This window comes from Rhamphochromis longiceps, linkage group LG4, assembly GCF_057381845.1.
Source record: "Rhamphochromis longiceps isolate RC_006_pf linkage group LG4, R_longiceps_female_GT1.1, whole genome shotgun sequence".
Classification (NCBI taxonomy): domain Eukaryota; kingdom Metazoa; phylum Chordata; class Actinopteri; order Cichliformes; family Cichlidae; genus Rhamphochromis; species Rhamphochromis longiceps.
Window position 1 is genome coordinate 7,155,362 of NC_140560.1, and position 17,902 is coordinate 7,173,263.

Below are 17,902 nucleotides of genomic sequence, written 5' to 3' on the forward strand. Positions count from 1 at the left end.
AACAAGAATAAATTTAAGAGGTGCTAAGTTGGTAAATTTCATGCAGATCATATATGATTTACAGAGATGGGCAGTAACGCGTTACTTGTAATGCGTTACTGTAATCTGATTACTTTTTTCAAGTAACGAGTAAAGTAAGGGATTACTATTGCAAAATCGGTAATTAGATTACCGTTACCTTCCCGTTGGAACGCTGTGTTACTGCGTTACTAAAACCGTGATTTTTTTGCGAGAATGTCTCATGACAGTGACGTAAGCGAGTGCGCCGTTAGTGACAACAGCTGTGTGCAGATCAACAATGGATCACATATCGATTGTGGGAGAGAGTATGAGCGTGCAGCGTTTAAAGTGTGGACGTACTGACCTTACTTTGAGTTTGATTCCATAAAAAGTGACAAAAACATTAGCGTTCATCGTGCGTGGGAAAAAAAACTTCTTTTTACAGCGAAAAAAAACCCCTAAACTTCCAAGCAAGCACCGAGTGCGCAACGACGTAATGGGAAACTCACAGAGAAAGTCGCGGATTCTTCAACTGACCGCGGCACACCTGCCTACCCCCGGACGATCTGATTTCCTCGTGTCAGCATTGTTCCCACATCATCATAATTAATGTTGTTCCAGGTTCAACATTGCAAGTGACCAATCACCTTCTTGTGACGTCATTCCTTTGCGACTTCGAAATACCCGCCTTCGAGTATTTCGAAATACAAGTGAAGAAGCGAGAAACCGCCGCCTGTCTGCCGAATTTGAAGTCAAATCGCCTGTCCGCCGAATTTGAAGTCAATTTAGGATACTTTCCTTTAATAAACGGTAAGCATTATACATATGTTCCTCACTTGGCTTGCTGTTTGTTTGCTAGCGATAGGCTACTTGACGACAGCATTAGCTAACCAGTGTTCTCTAGACCAGCGTTCCCCAACTTTTTGGGTGTTTCGTGGCCCGGGGGTTGGGTCAGGCAAAATTGCAGTAGCTTCCCTGATCATTTTACAAACATAAGTGAAGAGAATCTGGACTAAAAGGCCTAGACTTATGGTTGTGTGCTGAATCTATGAATCAAACTATCACCTGGAAACATAATTAACTGGTCCATAGCTGTGAAACTGGACATGAGTTCTTGATTCTATGGAGATTAACAGTAATCCAGAAATTTACAAATTTGTCCCAGGGACATCGCGTAGATGTTGTCCCTGGGACATCGCATAAATGTTGTCCCTGAGACATCGCGTAAATGTTGTCCCTGGGACATCGCGTAAATGTTGTCCCTGGGACATCGCGTAAATGTTGTCCCTGGGACATCGCGTAAATGTTGTCCCTGGAACATCATGTAGAAGTTGCCCTGGGACATCGTGTAGATGTTGTCCCTGGGACATCATGTTAAAGTTGCTAGAGACATACCATATGAAAGTTTAGCTTCTTTTAGCCCCTGTTTGTTTTATATTATTTTATATATATATATTTTTTAATATTATATTTAATATTTACATTGTATTGCAAAAACCCCCAAAACAAGTTAAAATGAATTAATGAATATTGACTAATTAAACCTTCGTTATTTTTCCACCAGAAATGGACGACATAATTAGAAGAAGTGTTCTGAATGACGAAAAAAAAAGAACTGGAAAAGACACACAACTTTGTGTGCATGTGTCACAATGCCAGGAGGACCCATTCAGTGTTGTGTTAGAAAAATTGAACTCATTAACCCTTCATGGACATTATAAATGTTTAAATGTTGCCTCAGGTAAAGACAGGAAAAGAGACTATTACAAATTCAACTGCATCAGAGCTGGGAAAAAAAGTCGAAACAGCTACAGAGCAGTGGGCTGTAAGGCCTATGTTTCATTTAAAGTACTCAAATGTTGGAAAGACCACACAGTCATCGTGCAGCGTACATATGATAAGCATGATGGGCATGATCCTTCGGACCCAAAAGACGCACATTTCAACAATATTTCCAGTGATTTGAGGAGGAAGATTGAGGAACTGCTTTCCCTTGGAACTAAGCCAGCCATCATACTAACCGAATGTCATAAATGGGCCAAAGAACATGGACACAGAGATCTTCACAACAGAGAGCATTTTGTCACACCACGTGACATTGACAGTGTTAGAACCTGCATGATGAGGAAGAAGCACTTTAACTGTGGAGACAGTCAAAGTGTACATACCTTACTTAATGGAAAACATCAAGAACATGTTCTCTTCTATCAACCATACACATCTGACCAAGAACTAATGATTGTTTTGCAGACACCTGTAATGAAATCAAACATGGAGAACTATGCAAAACAGTTAGTATTTGTTGACACCACGCACTGCGTTAACCAGTATTCATTTCCCTTATTCACACTTGTTGTAAGAGATGATCATGGGCATGGAGTCCCTGTGGCCTATGCTATTGTCAGCAACGAAAGTCAGAAAACCCTGGAAACTGTTCTTGGAATAGTTTGTGAGCATTTCCCAACTTCCCCGAGGTAAATAATACATTGACAGCTATTAATTTTGAAATAATTCCTTTTCAAAAAAGTTATAACGTGCCAGAATCTAATGCTATAGCTGCAGCATGGGCTGCAAAAAACTTTCCTTTCCAGTTGTTAAAGTTATTCCTATAGGCTGTATGCAGTATTTTATATATCTACTTGTGAGTTGAAATGTTTAATTTGGCATTGAAGTGGTGCTTTGAGATAGCAAAAACATTTTCATACTGTTTAATCTCATTTAGTGTTTTCTTTTTTTCTGTAGAGCATTTATGGTTGACAAAGACTTTGCGGAAATAAATGCTTTGCAGAAGGTTTTTCCAGAGTCAGCTATCCTTCTATGCTGGTACCATGTCTTGCAGGTAAACCACATTGTTTTCTTTTCACGTTGTCTAAGATGCACCTGAAACACATTTTTACAACAGGGTCCTGTTGTTATGATTTGCCTCATTGTGATATTCACCTACTCAGGTTAATGAATATAAAGGGATAAAATGTTGAGTGACTATGTCCATCCATTTAAGACCACAGTGCACTCATCTTCTGGTGGCTGCTTCCCAAAGCTCTTTTTGACATTTAAAAATATGTTTGCCTGGTTGATTTCTGTAATGCACAGGTCCTCTTGTCCAGTGAGTGACAAAGTTATTTTTGGACGTCAGCTTTCTTTTATGCTTTTTGTACAGCTGCTCCTCTGTCTCTCTCTCCAGATTAACTTTTTTTCTCTTACATTCACAGGCTGTTAATCGATGGCTTTCAAAATCAGAGTCCGGGGTCCATGGGCTTTCTAACACCCAAAAGAGAAATGAAATCATTTCTTTCTTTTGTAAGCTGAAAGCTTGCACATCTGTAAGTGTAATTTGTCTATTTCACATTTTGATTTCTTGATTACACTAAGAGCATAATAACTTTCAGTTGCTAAAAAAAGTTACAGAGAGATACAAAATAGATTTTTGAAACAATTTCTAAAGCTGGCTTCTTATCTTGCTTATCAAAACAAGTACTTAAGCTGTGCAGAACATCATTGTGTCACCCACTGTGCAGTAGAACTTGTGAGTGGGATTCTTTCACAGACAGATGCTGAAACCAAATATGCTTATAGGTTTAGTGTTCCTTCTTAGCCATTGTAAGGGAAGAACTAATTGCTTCTTAATACAAAAACACGACATATTATTAATAACTTAAAATTCTTAATGTTATTCAATAAAAGGAAAAGGGCTTCAATACATAATATTAAAGATTTCAATAGGTCTGTTAAATGGATTGAAATATATTCTGTTGCATCCAATTCTCTTAGGAGGATGACTTTAAAGCCACATCAGCAGAGTTCTGCCAGACATTTAAGCAATACCCTTTGGTGTGCCAGTATTTTCAGAAGCACTGGGAAGGCATTGGCCACATGTGGTGTGACTACGGCCGTCGCTTCAGTCACGCTCATTCTGAAACAAACAATGTGATTGAAAGGTATGATTTATTATTTTGACCTCATTCAATTGTATTGCTGAAAAAAAGATATTATGCTTTAATCCAAGAGGCTAAACTGAGTAGGTTCGTCATGTCATTGCCAGAACAGGTTTTAGGCAAATCCTTTAAATTCTAGCAGCGTTTTTTATGTTATCACAACAAAAAACAGAGTAGGTGGATTTGCCTAAATCAGCTAAACCGGCACAGAGCATTCCTTTATAAAAGATGTGTGCAATAGGTATTCCAATTTTTTAAAAAATAATACAGTCTTGATTAAAACTTTAAATTCCTTCAATTACAGTTACTAATCATTTCAAATAACTGTTTTTCAGATTTTTCCACCGCCTGAAATACCAGTTTTTATCTGGCTACAAGAATAGGCGTCTGGATGATCTGATTGAAGTGCTCCTAGGGAAGGCCGACGACTACTTCTCAGTCATAAAAACCCTGCAAGATGTGGGCCGCATGAAAAACAGGTTTGCTGACACCTTGTCTCAAGTTTCAGACTCTGCTTCAAGACTGATGGAAAGTGGTTGGGCTCTTAAAATTACAGTCAAGAACAGCCATGGAGTTAATGCATATCAAGTCCCATCTGAGTCAAGAGAAGACATGGTGTATGATGTCTGCCCTGTTGAGTCCTACTGCAACTGTACATATGGCTTACGAGGACTTCTTTGCAAGCATCTAGTGTTACTTGCAAAATTAGCAGAGGCTGACAATGACATCTATCCAAACATGGAAACAGACATTTCTACCTTGGCAAGAATTGCAGTGAAAGAAAGGCATTACTTTGTACACTGTGAGGACTTGAAAGTGATAAAAATGCCAAGTTTGTTTGGAAATCTGTGTTTTTTTGCATCGGCTGAAACACTTCAGTGCACTTGTTGTACGTTCTCTCACTATAACACATGTGCTTGCCTGAAGGTGGCTTGTAGCCATTTTAAACAAATGAAAAACTCTCTGAAAAGTCCTCTATCAACTTTGAATGACACTCCTGTAGTTGAAAGCACAGACAAAAAATGCACAGAAGATGCAGTTGGAAAACTAAATGCTGTTTTAGACACAGTTAAACAGTGGGCATTCATTCCAGAGGGTATTACTGCAATGATAGATGAACTGCATACAAATGTCTTAAAAACAAAACAAGTAGGCAAAAGTATATGCCAGTACGAAATAAAGACGACAGATAATGCACGCAAAATTAGGCCATTGTATTCTAGCAAGAAACGTTCGGCCAGCATCGACATTCCAACAGTCTGTGAAAATGAATGTGAACAGTCGATAACCACTGAAAGAGAGACATCCTCTGGAGAAAATGAAAACCTTTTGGAATACAAAACAAAAAAGAGAAGAGTTAAAGCTAAGTATATGCACAAGTAGACTTTTGTGTGACATTTCAAAGGGACTGCATCCATTACTTCTGTTTATTGAAACCTAAAGCTGAATAGCTGTCTTAACTTTCTGCCAAGGAACAGATGAAAAGAAATTGTTTGGTCTCTCAAGCAGTTGTTATTTATGTGTGTTATTCATTACTTTGGCTTGGTTGCTGTTTTTGATACAAATTCATCTGTGCCCATTGTAATATTTTCATATGTTACTATTTTTATATTGCTATGCATTATAAATAAAGGATTACTTATTACTATTAAAGGTCTGCATTTGTAATTGTTGGTATTATTTATAAAATATGCGCTCTTAAGTTTTTTGCTCCATAAAACGATACCTGTCACTTTTTGGACATAGAGTATCAGCTGTTGAGAATCCTGGCTCATACAAAATAGAAGTAAAAGGTTTCAACATCCAGCCTTTTTATGATTAAATACAAAGTGTAATAACAGAGTTATTGGGGTGTGATTTTGTTAATAGTTAGTCTTAAGTATAAGTTTAATAGTAATGAGTAAGAAAATATAGCCAGAATAATGGAATGAGACTAACACCTGACCTCACACTGAGATTTGGTATGAAGTGGCATGTTTGTGCTAATGCTGACATTGGGGCTCAGAGTTCCTCTGTGTGTATATATTTGTGAACGTTAACTTGGCTAATGTCCAAGGGTTTGACTGCTTTCCTGTTGGATTGTATCACAAAGAACAGGGATAAGAGCACCAGTGGCCGTGCACACCCTCATCTCTCTCCTTCACCCGATCATTAGTAGATTAGACTTCAGTATAGTGCAAGTGATTTGATTTTATGATTATTTGATTCAGTTTTTTCTGTGTTCAAGCTCAATTACTTTAATAAAATATGTTGAATTCAAACAAATAAATAAACAAATAAACTGTGGACATTACCCTTTTAAACCTTTCTGAAACAAGACAGGTAAAAACCAGTGTATAAAAGTTTACATAGGTATAAATAGCTCTAACACTTTACTCCAGCCTGGCGTCCACACATGTGGACATCACATTTTGGGTTATTTAGACCAAAATACTAAATCTTGATCAACAAGTGCCTGATATACAGTTATGAGGACATTATACTGCAACTGTTCTATCGAAATTTCAAATTAATGTCCTCATATGTGGCTCTCATTTTTCTCAGAAACAAAAATTAGGTAAAAAAAAACAAAACCTGGTAATTCTTTCTTTTTACATTCATCGGGTTCCAATCGGCCCAAATATCAAAGAGAAATTAAAAATGCATGCCATGGAAGATTTCGGGTCTTAGGGGGTTAAAATGACCAGACCCCTCCGGCCTGTTTTCCAGGCCACTAAATTAAACCCAGTCAATTACCAATTGAACAGAATAAAAACCTACGAGGTCCACTAATAGTCCAAAAGTCCAAATCTTTAATAGAAAAGACAGGCAGAACTCAAACAAACAATAATCCAAACGAGGAGCATATATACACACTGGAAAGTAAATAATTATAAGTTATTAAATCAGACTAATTAAATACAGTAAAACTAATAAGGGAAGACGAACACACGGGAAATAAAAATAACAGTGTAAACATACCAAAACTCAAAATAAAACAGGAAAGCTACTACAAACCGAGTGTGACACAATTACATTCATATTGAAACATATGTGATAATTTTCTTTCTTTGTAGCATTTTTAAGATATGTGTTAGAACAGTCATTATGCTGTTTGGATTAGGAACCAATCATTTTTGCCAAATAGTTAACACAAACTTAGAACAACAATGAACAATTTTCAAGATTCTGATTTACAGAACAAACAAAAGTCACAAAAGGTTTCATTATTTAAGAGACAAGATCAAGTTTTTCACACAGGAATGAAATGACAGAATCCAGTGCAGCGGGGCCAAAGGTGTGTGTCAGCAAACTGAAGGTTGAGGAATCAGTCAGTTCATGTTTAAGATTGTGTTGGATTTTGAGAAGAGTCTGTCTGTTATTAGAAAGTAAGATTAACAATGTTACACCAATAACCCAAATAAGATAAGATAAGATAAGATAACCTTTATTAGTCCCACACGTGGGAAATTACAAATACGGGGAAATGACAAATAATACCAAAAAAGATACAACTTTCATATTGTTTTACTAACTTACTTTGTCATATCAGCACTTGAATGGTCGATGCCTTTACAGACCATGTCTGTTGTGACATCGCAGGCCAATCTTCCGGCAAACCCGAGGGCTAGCTCCCCAGCCTCCTCTTCACTCAGAACACTAAATACTGTTACTTTAGTTTTGGCCTTCTTAGGCCTGTCAAGAATCATTGCGGGCAGTTTGGCTTTACGGCCCTAAAAAAGAAAAAGTGCAAACACCAAAAGAGCAGAGAGAGACACACACACGCGCACAAAGTTAAATGCTTTTGTTTACATGGTGTAATTGTGTATATGTTGCAGCAAATGCACAATTTCCAGCCACATTGTCACTTCATTGATACGAGTAACCCGGATTTATTTCAGGTGACATCAAAATCACGAAATGTATACCTACCCCAATCAAACCTCTGAAAACATGAACTGACATGTTCTCTGCGTTGATTCTGCGCTTGATCTCGTCTTCTGTTATTGTGTAGGTTTTCTTTTTTGAGCTTGGTACAGATAAGCGACCATGCACTCTGTAAACTGTACTAGTTCCTTCTGAATCAGTTTGGAATTCTGTATCTGCATCGATCCTGTCAACATCATCAGCAGCAGCATTATCTGTACTCAAACTTGTGCCGTATACTTCTGCTTCTTTTTCGTTGTCTTCAGTCTGTGTACCTTCATCTCTTTCAGTCTGTGTACCTTCATCTCTGACTGTCAGTCTTCCTATCTCACTGTTACTTGTCGATTTGCTGCAGATATTCTCTCCCTTAGGAACTTTTCCTTTGTCATTCGCTGCCTGATGCTTTCCCTGATGACATTCTTCACTGGCTACTTCTATTGCTCCTCCTGTATAGCCACCCACTATGCTGCACAACTCCTTTCCCTCTGCTGTGCTGCACTGTGCTGTTACATAAAGAAGAATGATATAAACAGCACTATATCAATTTAATTGTGAAGAGAAATCCCCACAATACGACACAGTTATGTCTAAAATAGTTTTGTGTAAAAACTGGATCTTGAAACGTCCACTTTAATTACACAGTCCTGGTGTGCAAAGGCAAAATTACGAAAAAAAATTTCACTTTAAACATTTTTGGACATTGTTTAGTTATATTGTGACTTACTCTCACAGAAGATACAGATGCCACAAACAGACTTTGAACAACGCATGTGCTTGTATGCACCACATTTCTGGCACTGCACCTGTGAATTAAAAAAAAAAAAAAGAAGAAGAAATAAACAAACAAAAAACAAATGAACAAAGTCCATTAAATAAACAATCTATATGGCTAAGGACATGTCATAGTGTACCCGGTCTTTGGCTGCAATCACACACCAGCACTGACTGCACTTCCTAGTTCGATCTGCAAAATATAATTTGTTTCAGTACAAGTTACATTTTCCAATGTTAGAGAAAAAGAAGGCAGCTAATTTTATCTTTACCTATTGAGGAAAATAAGTAGTGGCAAAGTCGGGACCTGAGCTTTGTGATTTCAGTGTTGTACTCCTCCACTTGTGTTTTACCGTCAATGAGAGATTGGGCAAACTAATAATTGACGAAGAAGAAAAAAAACAAAAAAAACAAAAAGAATTAGATTAACAAAGAAATGTTTGTTTGTTTTTAACCCCCCCCCCCCCCAAGAAAAAAAAAAAAACAGAGCAACCAAAGCAAAGCATTACTGCTGAAATGGTTCAATCTACAAAAAAAATTGAGATTTTACCATCCTGCCTCTAAGGCTTTAAAAACTGAATAGGCAAAAATGTAAACATTACTTATATAGGTTAAAGCTATAGTTTTCAGTACCATTATGACATGCACTCCACATGAGTTCCCATCCTGTTGATGTGGGTGGCTCACATGTGACAAGGTCTGTGATGTTTACAGATGTTTTATTTTGAAAGGTCGAACAGGAAACGAAAAAAATGAACAAGTTAGCGCTGCAGACTGTGTTATCGCTGCAAGCCTGAGAATAAAAGAATGGAACTGAGAATTACCGAGGGTGTGATCATTAATGTTTGAGGCATGCAAACATTACATTGGCGACGAGAGTAAAGGTTACAACCAAAGCAAGACGAAGAAAGTTGCCCTACCCGGAGCTTAAGAGACAAGAACATGGCTGCACACGCTACTCCACTTCCACCCTTCGACACGGAGACCGACCTCGGTTCCGTCGGACCTCGCTGGACGAAATGGCTTCAGAGGTTTGAAAACTACACCACCGCAATGAATATTACTGGAGATGCAAGATTAAGAGCATTATTGCTGCATGTGGCTGGTGAAAAAGTGCATGACGTTTACGACACGTTAGCAACGGATGGCGACAAGTACGCAGATACAAAACAGAAATTGTCAGCGTACTTTGCGCCTAAGAAAAACGTGCAGTATCAGATTTATCTGTTCAGGAAAGCGGTGCAAGAGTCAGGTGAAACGTTGGACAACTATCACACCAGGCTTAGGATTCTAGCCAAAAACTGTGAGTTTGCAGACATGACTGCAGAAATCAAAACACAAATTATCCAAAGCTGTACATCATCACAGCTGCGTAGAAAAGCACTCAGAGAACCTGATTTAACGTTGGATGATCTATTAAATCACGGGCGTGCATGTGAGTTGTCTGAATTGCAAGCTACAGGGATGGAAGCTGACAAGACAGCTGCAGTTAATAAAGTACAGCACAAAACAGGACGTGATACCACGGCGAGAAACAAATGGACACCCTCATGGCAGCCGAATAACCGCTGTCGAAACTGTGGAGGCAGATATCCTCATGAGCAAGGCTGCCCAGCCAAAGACAAAATCTGTAATTCTTGTGGCAAATACAATCATTTTGCAAAGCAATGTCGCTCAAAGACAAAAGAGACACATTGTGGAAAGAAGTATAAGAAAAATCTGCCACCGCAAACGGTTCATCAAGTAACAGATAGCACTGCACATGTGGAGACAGGGCACACATCCAGCAGTGATGACGCCTATGTATATGTGGTGAACACAGCTAAACATCCTAAACTCCCACATACTGAAATCAGAGTAATGGGCACCCAGATACAGGTGCTAATCGATTCTGGGGCCACTGCTAACTGCTTAACTGAAGCTACCTACAACAAACTGACACCACGTCCTACTTTGACGTCTACAGACATCAAGATTTACCCATACCACTCATCTACGTCTCTCCCTGTGTGTGGTGCATTCAGGTGCAGTGTGGAAAAACAAGACAAAACAGTTAGGTGTTCCTTCTTTGTCATTAAAGGAGGAGGTTTCAATATTTTGAGTTTTGAAACCTCAAAAGCCTTGGGACTCCTCCATATTGTGACTGCGGTCTCTTCTCAGTCTCAACGTTCTGTTGCAGACAAGCTAGTAGAACAACACCCAGAACTTTTCCAGGGAATTGGAAAACTCAAAGATTTTCAAGTGAAACTGCACATAAACACAGATGTAAAATCAACCTGTCAACCCCACAGACGTGTTCCTTTTCATTTACGTCAAAAAGTGGAGGATGAACTTCAGAAATTAGAAGCTGATGACATTATTGAAAAGGTTACAGGACCAACACCGTGGGTTTCACCCATTGTAACACTGCCAAAACCAAAGAATCCGAATGACGTACGGATATGTGTGGACATGAGACAAGCAAACACTGCAATCGAACGAGAACGACACGTCACGCCCACGATTGATGATGTAATCCATGAGCTGAATGGATCTACGGTGTTCTCAAAACTTGATCTCAGGGCAGGATACCACCAACTTGAATTACACCCCGACAGCCGCTACATTACGACGTTCACTACTCATCTGGGACTCTGAGCCACTGCGCAGGCTCACGCACAAGGACACCCCTTGGACATGGGGTCAAGACCAAGAAACTGCGTTGCAGGCACTCAAGGTCAGTCTCACAAGCGACACGACGATGTCCTACTTCTATCCCAGCAGACAGACTGAACTGATAGTTGATGCTAGTCCAGTAGGACTGGGTGCCATTCTCTGTCAAAAAGATGAAAAGGGGATGAAACACATTATTGCATACGCAAGCAGAGCACTGAGTGATGTGGAAACGAGATACTCGCAGACAGAGAAAGAAGCACTCGCCATTGTGTGGAGTTGCGAACATTTCCATTTGTATGTTTATGGACATCCATTCACACTGGTGACCGATCACAAGGCACTCGAAATCATCTGGAATAACCCAAGATCAAAACCACCTGCCAGAATAGAAAGCTGGGGACTGAGACTTCAGCCATATAACTTCAGAGTGGAATACAGAAAAGGTGCTGATAATCCAGCTGACTTTATGTCACGTCACCCAGTGCCAACACAGGAGAATGAAAGTGCTCGTGCATGTAAGGTTGCAGAAGAGTATGTCAATTTCTTCTCTTATCACTCCACCCCAAAAGCCATGACACTTCACGAGATAAAAACAGAGACTCTGAAAGACCAGGTTCTGCAGGAAGTCATCGGTCACATCAGAAACAACACGTGGCATCTAACAGATAAATCCCAGCATGCTGACATGTTGAAATCATTCAAACATGTTCAAAGTGAACTAACAGTAGCCGACTCATCTGACTTCATCCTCAGAGGCACGAGGATAGTCATTCCAACTATCCTACAAGAAAGAGCAATACAGCTGGCACACGAAGGGCACCAGGGTATCGTCAAGACCAAAGCGCTGCTACGTACCAAAGTATGGTTCCCAGAGATCGATCGGAAAGCAGAATCTGCAGTTCAAAACTGTCTGCCATGCCAAGCTAGCACACCTGTCACACACACTGACCCTCTGCAGATGTCACCATTACCGGAAACGCCCTGGCACAGTGTCAGTGCAGACTTTTATGGACCACTCCCTACGGGGGAATACCTGCTCGTCATCACAGACGAGTATTCTCGCTATCCAGTCGTTGAAAGTGTACGCTCAACATCAGCATCTTCTGTTATCCCAGTAATTGACAAAGTGTTCTCCATGTTTGGGATCCCAAGGACAGTAAAAACTGACAATGGTCCTCCTTTTAACAGTGAGGCTTTCTCACAGTTTGCAGACTACCTAGGATTCCATCATCGCAAAATCACACCTTGTTGGCCTCAGGCGAATGCCATTGCTGAGAGATTCATGAGAACCCTAGGTAAAGCACTGAGAGTTGCCGAGACGCAGGGCACACCATGGAAACAGCAGCTAAACATCTTTCTTCGTGAGTACAGATCTACACCTCATAGCACAACAGCGAGTTCACCAGCTGAAATACTGTTTCAACGCCAGCTATACACCAAGCTCCCTTTCGTTAACACCACTCCACGGAAGTGTTCAGATGCTGAAGTGAGAGCAAGGGATGATAGTGCAAAGATCAAGATGAAGGTGATCGCAGATGCAACTCGTCACGCCAGACCACACTCACTAAGTCCGGGTGACACAGTGCTGCATCGCCAACCCAAGCACAACAAATTATCCACACCATACAATGCAAAACCCTACAAAGTGACTAAGGTTAAGGGTTCTGAAATTACAGCTACACGGGATGGACACTCAATTGTCAGGAATGCCTCATTCTTCAAGAAAATCAGACATGGACTTGAAGATGCCCCACCTGGACGGCATGTCGACCCCGCCTTAACAGACAAGCCCAGATACCCAGTCAGATCAAACAGACGCGCACCTATGCATCTGTCTGATTACATCAGATCTAAGACTTGAATATCTGAGTGACCAGTTAAAAGTTACGCTGCGTGTAACATGTTTGTTGTTCCTGAATCTAACACTGTGACCAGTATTATAGTGTTGAATGTTGATAGTGTTTAGTCACAGATCTGTGCAAACGCAGTGCTGTTTAAGTGATGTTTAGGTGTGGAGAAACTCAAGTAATAAGAACGTTCAGTAATTTTATTAGGTGTCGTTGTCATAGGTTCAGATTAATAATTCACCTCGCTGAATATATAAGTTTGGTTAAAAAAAAAAAAGGAGGTGATTGTGATGTTTACAGATGTTTTATTTTGAAAGGTCGAACAGGAAACGAAAAAAATGAACAAGTTAGCGCTGCAGACTGTGTTATCGCTGCAAGCCTGAGAATAAAAGAATGGAACTGAGAATTACCGAGGGTGTGATCATTAATGTTTGAGGCATGCAAACATTACAAGGTCCACTCTCCAGCGCAGCCTCTTGCTGAAGCAAATGAGCTGAGAGATCGCAGTTATTACAAATAAAAAGCATATAGAGAAATCAATAACCACGTTCGGTAATGATTTCAATTAAATTAAATATGTTATGTTAAATATGTTAATTAATTACCTCCAGTTTTTCAACACCGCACTTTTTCTGACCTCCGACTCGCCAAATGAATTCATATAGACTATGGTCCTCTTGGGTATGTCACAAAACTGTTTTGTAAAAAGATGGATATGGTAGGCTTGGGCCTTGAGCTTTCCTAATGAGGGACACTGAAAAGTATCATGCACTAGAGAGAGTGCAAAATCTGTGCAACTTACAAACAAGGTCCAGTGGCTGCCGTTTTCCAGACAGGCTCCAATCAATTTCTCATACATCTGAAAGATGTTTTTCTGGAAATAAAAATAATGTGACAAGTATGTTTTTCTGTCAAGAATGACACTGCAAAACTGCAAAAGCTTGTCAGGTGAGACTTGTAATTAATTCTGCAGATACACAAACATATAGAAAGTGTCATTTTTGGTTTACATTAATTAATTTCTATAGTGTGTACAAAACAAATCAAGACCACAGACTCAACACGCACCACTCAATTTTTGGTGTTCTTTATCTGTCATGGTCCTGGGCCATGTTGGCCCAGTATTCTTAGTTTTCTTGTATGTTTGTATTTTGTTCCCTATTTAGGCCATGTTTCCTGAGTTGCCCTGTTGTGTTGTTCCCTAAGTGTTTTCCCTTCGTGGCTTTTACCCCCTGTGTGCCCCTCTGTGTATCTGTGAGCCCTTGTCTCTCCTTATGTTTTATTCCATGTTTCCCCAGCCCGTTATGTCTGTGTTTTCCCCGTGCTCTCTCTCCTCCTGTCTGAACCTCTGTACTTCCTGTTTGACTCTGCCCGTCTCCCGTCAGTGTTATGTTCACCCCGCCCTGTCTCGTTATGGTTATCTGTGTCAGCTGTGTTCCCCGTGTGTTCCCACTTTCCTCGTTAACCCTCTGTGTATTTCTGTCTGCGTCTCCCTCTGTTCGGCGTTCGCGTTCTCCCTCATGCTGTGTGTGGTTCTCCCCGTGTCTTCTGGTATATGTTACAATTAGCTTTTCCCAGTGTAGTTTAGTTTTGTATTGCTTTGGTATCACTGCTTTCGTTTGTCACCTGTCAGCAATAAAGCTGCATTTTGAGTTTATCCCCTGAGTCCGTGAGTTTGCATTTTGGGTCCTCATCCTGCCTGCCACACAGCGACCATGACATTATCAGTTGGCCAAGACAGAAATGTTTTAATCTGTGTGCATTGCTTTTGAACAAGTCTTTACACAGAAAAGGTTTCAGAAAGGTATTTTTCAGGTTCTTCTGACAAGGCTTCAATTTTGGAAAATGCTGTTTGTTTATAGTGGCAACTTATAAACCCTTTGTGATAAGAACATAGTTACCACAGTCCAAGTCATACCTTCAAAAAGTATGCACTTTGTGCTCTTGTGGACCCATCCAAAATTTTTCCAGTGATTTGGCTTGGTATTGGATAAATGTGAGGGAAATTCTATAAAAATAACATAAATACACCTATGTTTTCAAATACATTACAAAAAACATAAACATGCTATGTCATTATGATCAAACAAGCTTTTCAACATACCTCACACTGCAAATAGATTAGGCCATCTATTACCTTATAAAACAAATAAATAAATACATATAAATAAAAACAGAACTAAGGAATACGATTCATTAAGTAAATTGTACAATAAAGTGTATTTAAAGCAGAATTTAACATTAGTTTTATGACAACATAAAAGGATTTTTATGTCAAGAGGTACCTCATCTGAAATGTTAGTCTGGTCAAACAGGGATTTCAAACTTGAAATACCAATAGAGTTTGGTCCAGCTACTCCCACAAGGTAATCTGTGAGAAAGCATATGCTGTAGTCAACAGATATCATTTTCTTTTTGCATGCTGCAACCATCATCCATTTCAGTCTTCTAGGAGCTTTGTCTGGTTGTAGTTCTTTTTTCTCCTCCTCTCCCCTCATCTATTAATTAAATTGTTTTCTGACCTTCCTAACTGTTTCCGACCTGTCTTCCCAATGTGATGTTTAAGCAATATATGTATGGTCAGAAGGGGGTGAAATTTTCATTGCAGTTGTACGTGTAACATTGCATGTGATAATAAAAGGCTTGATTGGTTGATTATTCAACATGAGTTGACATTTACCTGACATTGTGAAGGAGTCACAGTTTCTGTAAGGGTGTAAGAACATAACATGTGGATTTGTTACACTTCTTTTTCACAAGTTAATAACAATCAATAATTTTCATTCCATTATTTACAAGCTATCACACGATGTCCCAGGGACAACATTTACACGATGTCCCAGGGACAACATCTACACGATGTCCCAGGGACAACATTTACACGATGTCCCAGGGACAACATCTACACGATGTCCCAGGGCAACTTCTACATGATGTCCCAGGGACAACATTTACACAATGTCCCAGGGACAACATTTACGCGATGTACCAGGACAAATTTGTAAATTTCTGGATTACTGTTAATCTCCATAGAATCAAGAACTCATGTCCAGTTTCACAGCTATGGACCAGTTAATTATGTTTCCAGGTGATAGTTTGATTCATAGATTCAGCACACAACCATAAGTCTAGGCCTTTTAGTCCAGATTCTCTTCACTTATGTTTGTAAAATGATCAGGGAAGCTACTGCAATTTTGCCTGACCCAACCCCCGGGCCACGAAACACCCAAAAAGTTGGGGAACGCTGGTCTAGAGAACACTGGTTAGCTAATGCTGTCGTCAAGTAGCCTATCGCTAGCAAACAAACAGCAAGCCAAGTGAGGAACATATGTATAATGCTTACCGTTTATTAAAGGAAAGTATCCTAAATTGACTTCAAATTCGGCGGACAGGCGATTTGACTTCAAATTCGGCAGACAGGCGGCGGTTTCTCGCTTCTTCACTTGTATTTCGAAATACTCGAAGGCGGGTATTTCGAAGTCGCAAAGGAATGACGTCACAAGAAGGTGATTGGTCACTTGCAATGTTGAACCTGGAACAACATTAATTATGATGATGTGGGAACAATGCTGACACGAGGAAATCAGATCGTCCGCCTACCCCCAGTCCTGCTTTACAGGTGAAAATAGAGCAACAGGACCGCTGAGTCTTTGACTTTATTTATTTTCTGCTGTGTTTTACTTGCATCTATTTGAAAGAGTGAGTGTAAACACAAAAAATATTTTATTTTATGTGCTGGAATGTGCAGAAAATAGGTTTAAATGTTAAACTAATTTATTCAAGTCAGAGAATGTTGCATATAATTAAATTTTTGCTTGATGCATAAAGTTAAAAGATTAAAACTGATAAAACAAGTAAAAAATAAAGAGACTTTTCCATTTGATTACATTTTGTATGATGGATTATGTAGAAAAAGTAGAATTGGGCTGAAAGAGCTATCGCTTTATCACCTCTTCAGGTTGTAAATCGTGTTTTTAAAAAGTAACTAAGTAACTAAGTAATTAATTACTTTTGAAAATAAGTAATCAGTAAAGTAACGGGATTACTTTTTTGGGGAAGTAATCAGTAATTAGTTACTGATTACTTTTTTCAAGTAACTTGACCAACACTGATGATTTAATTAAGTTCACCTTGGAAACCTCGGATTTTGTTAGAGACTTGTAAATGCAATAACCATTCAATTTCACTTTTTTGAGTGTACATAACATATTATGCCTATACTTTTATGACTATTAAACTTTTGAGTGATAACGCCTGACAAGATTTTGAAAGAGTTGAAAGAAAATGTCATAGTACAAACTGTATAATCACAATAAATAAATAAATAAGAAAGCTATTAAATATATTGGTATCTCAAAATATTTTTGCTTTTGTTTATGTATTTTTTCTACACTAAAACCCTGATAATATGTCATATCGAGGTAAAAGCACCACAGAATACACCCTTAATCTAAGGATCTAAGGTAAAATTAGTTTATCTGAATCCATTAGTTTTAGTTAACAGTATCTAATGCTCTAACAGCTTAGCATTTGCTTACTGATTCAGCAGATACTTCCATCCCATTCATCCTTCCTGAATTTAATTCTGTTATAGGTTTAATCACTTAATAAATGTATTTTTTAGCTATCTACTGCTAACAATGATCCAATGTCAAATTACACTGCAGCAGTGTACTATCCATGGATATAATAGAATGGATGGATGGACAATTTTTAATTGATAGTTTTTCAGTTTTCCTCTAATATTAATGATATCCAGAGTTAGCATTTTTCTTCAGGTCTGTTACA

At 39.0% G+C, this 17,902-nt stretch overlaps 2 protein-coding genes across 2 annotated transcripts; one reads left to right on the forward strand and one right to left on the reverse strand.

Annotated features, from left to right (window-relative positions):
- The first annotated feature begins 764 nt into the window (after window positions 1–764).
- On the forward strand, window positions 765–5,588 carry LOC146670957 (uncharacterized). The gene is made up of 6 exons (XM_085403102.1): window positions 765–810; window positions 1,565–2,474; window positions 2,743–2,839; window positions 3,213–3,323; window positions 3,841–3,938; window positions 4,271–5,588. Exons 2-6 carry the CDS (start codon window positions 1,567–1,569, stop codon window positions 5,316–5,318), a joined length of 2,262 nt encoding a protein of 753 aa, XP_085259228.1. The 5' UTR covers window positions 765–810; window positions 1,565–1,566; the 3' UTR covers window positions 5,319–5,588.
- Window positions 5,589–6,705: 1,117 nt separating this feature from the next.
- On the reverse strand, window positions 6,706–16,509 carry LOC146670958 (uncharacterized). Its single transcript, XM_085403103.1, has 14 exons — window positions 16,458–16,509; window positions 15,400–15,820; window positions 15,219–15,251; window positions 15,033–15,122; window positions 13,917–13,988; window positions 13,720–13,808; window positions 13,572–13,607; window positions 9,246–9,312; window positions 8,885–8,987; window positions 8,753–8,805; window positions 8,566–8,644; window positions 7,848–8,344; window positions 7,455–7,648; window positions 6,706–7,290 (listed from the first exon to the last, which is right to left on the reverse strand). The coding sequence occupies exons 2-14, from the start codon at window positions 15,610–15,612 to the stop codon at window positions 7,146–7,148; spliced, it is 1,671 nt and encodes a 556-aa protein (XP_085259229.1). The 5' UTR covers window positions 15,613–15,820; window positions 16,458–16,509; the 3' UTR covers window positions 6,706–7,145.
- Between the last annotated feature and the right edge of the window lie 1,393 nt (window positions 16,510–17,902).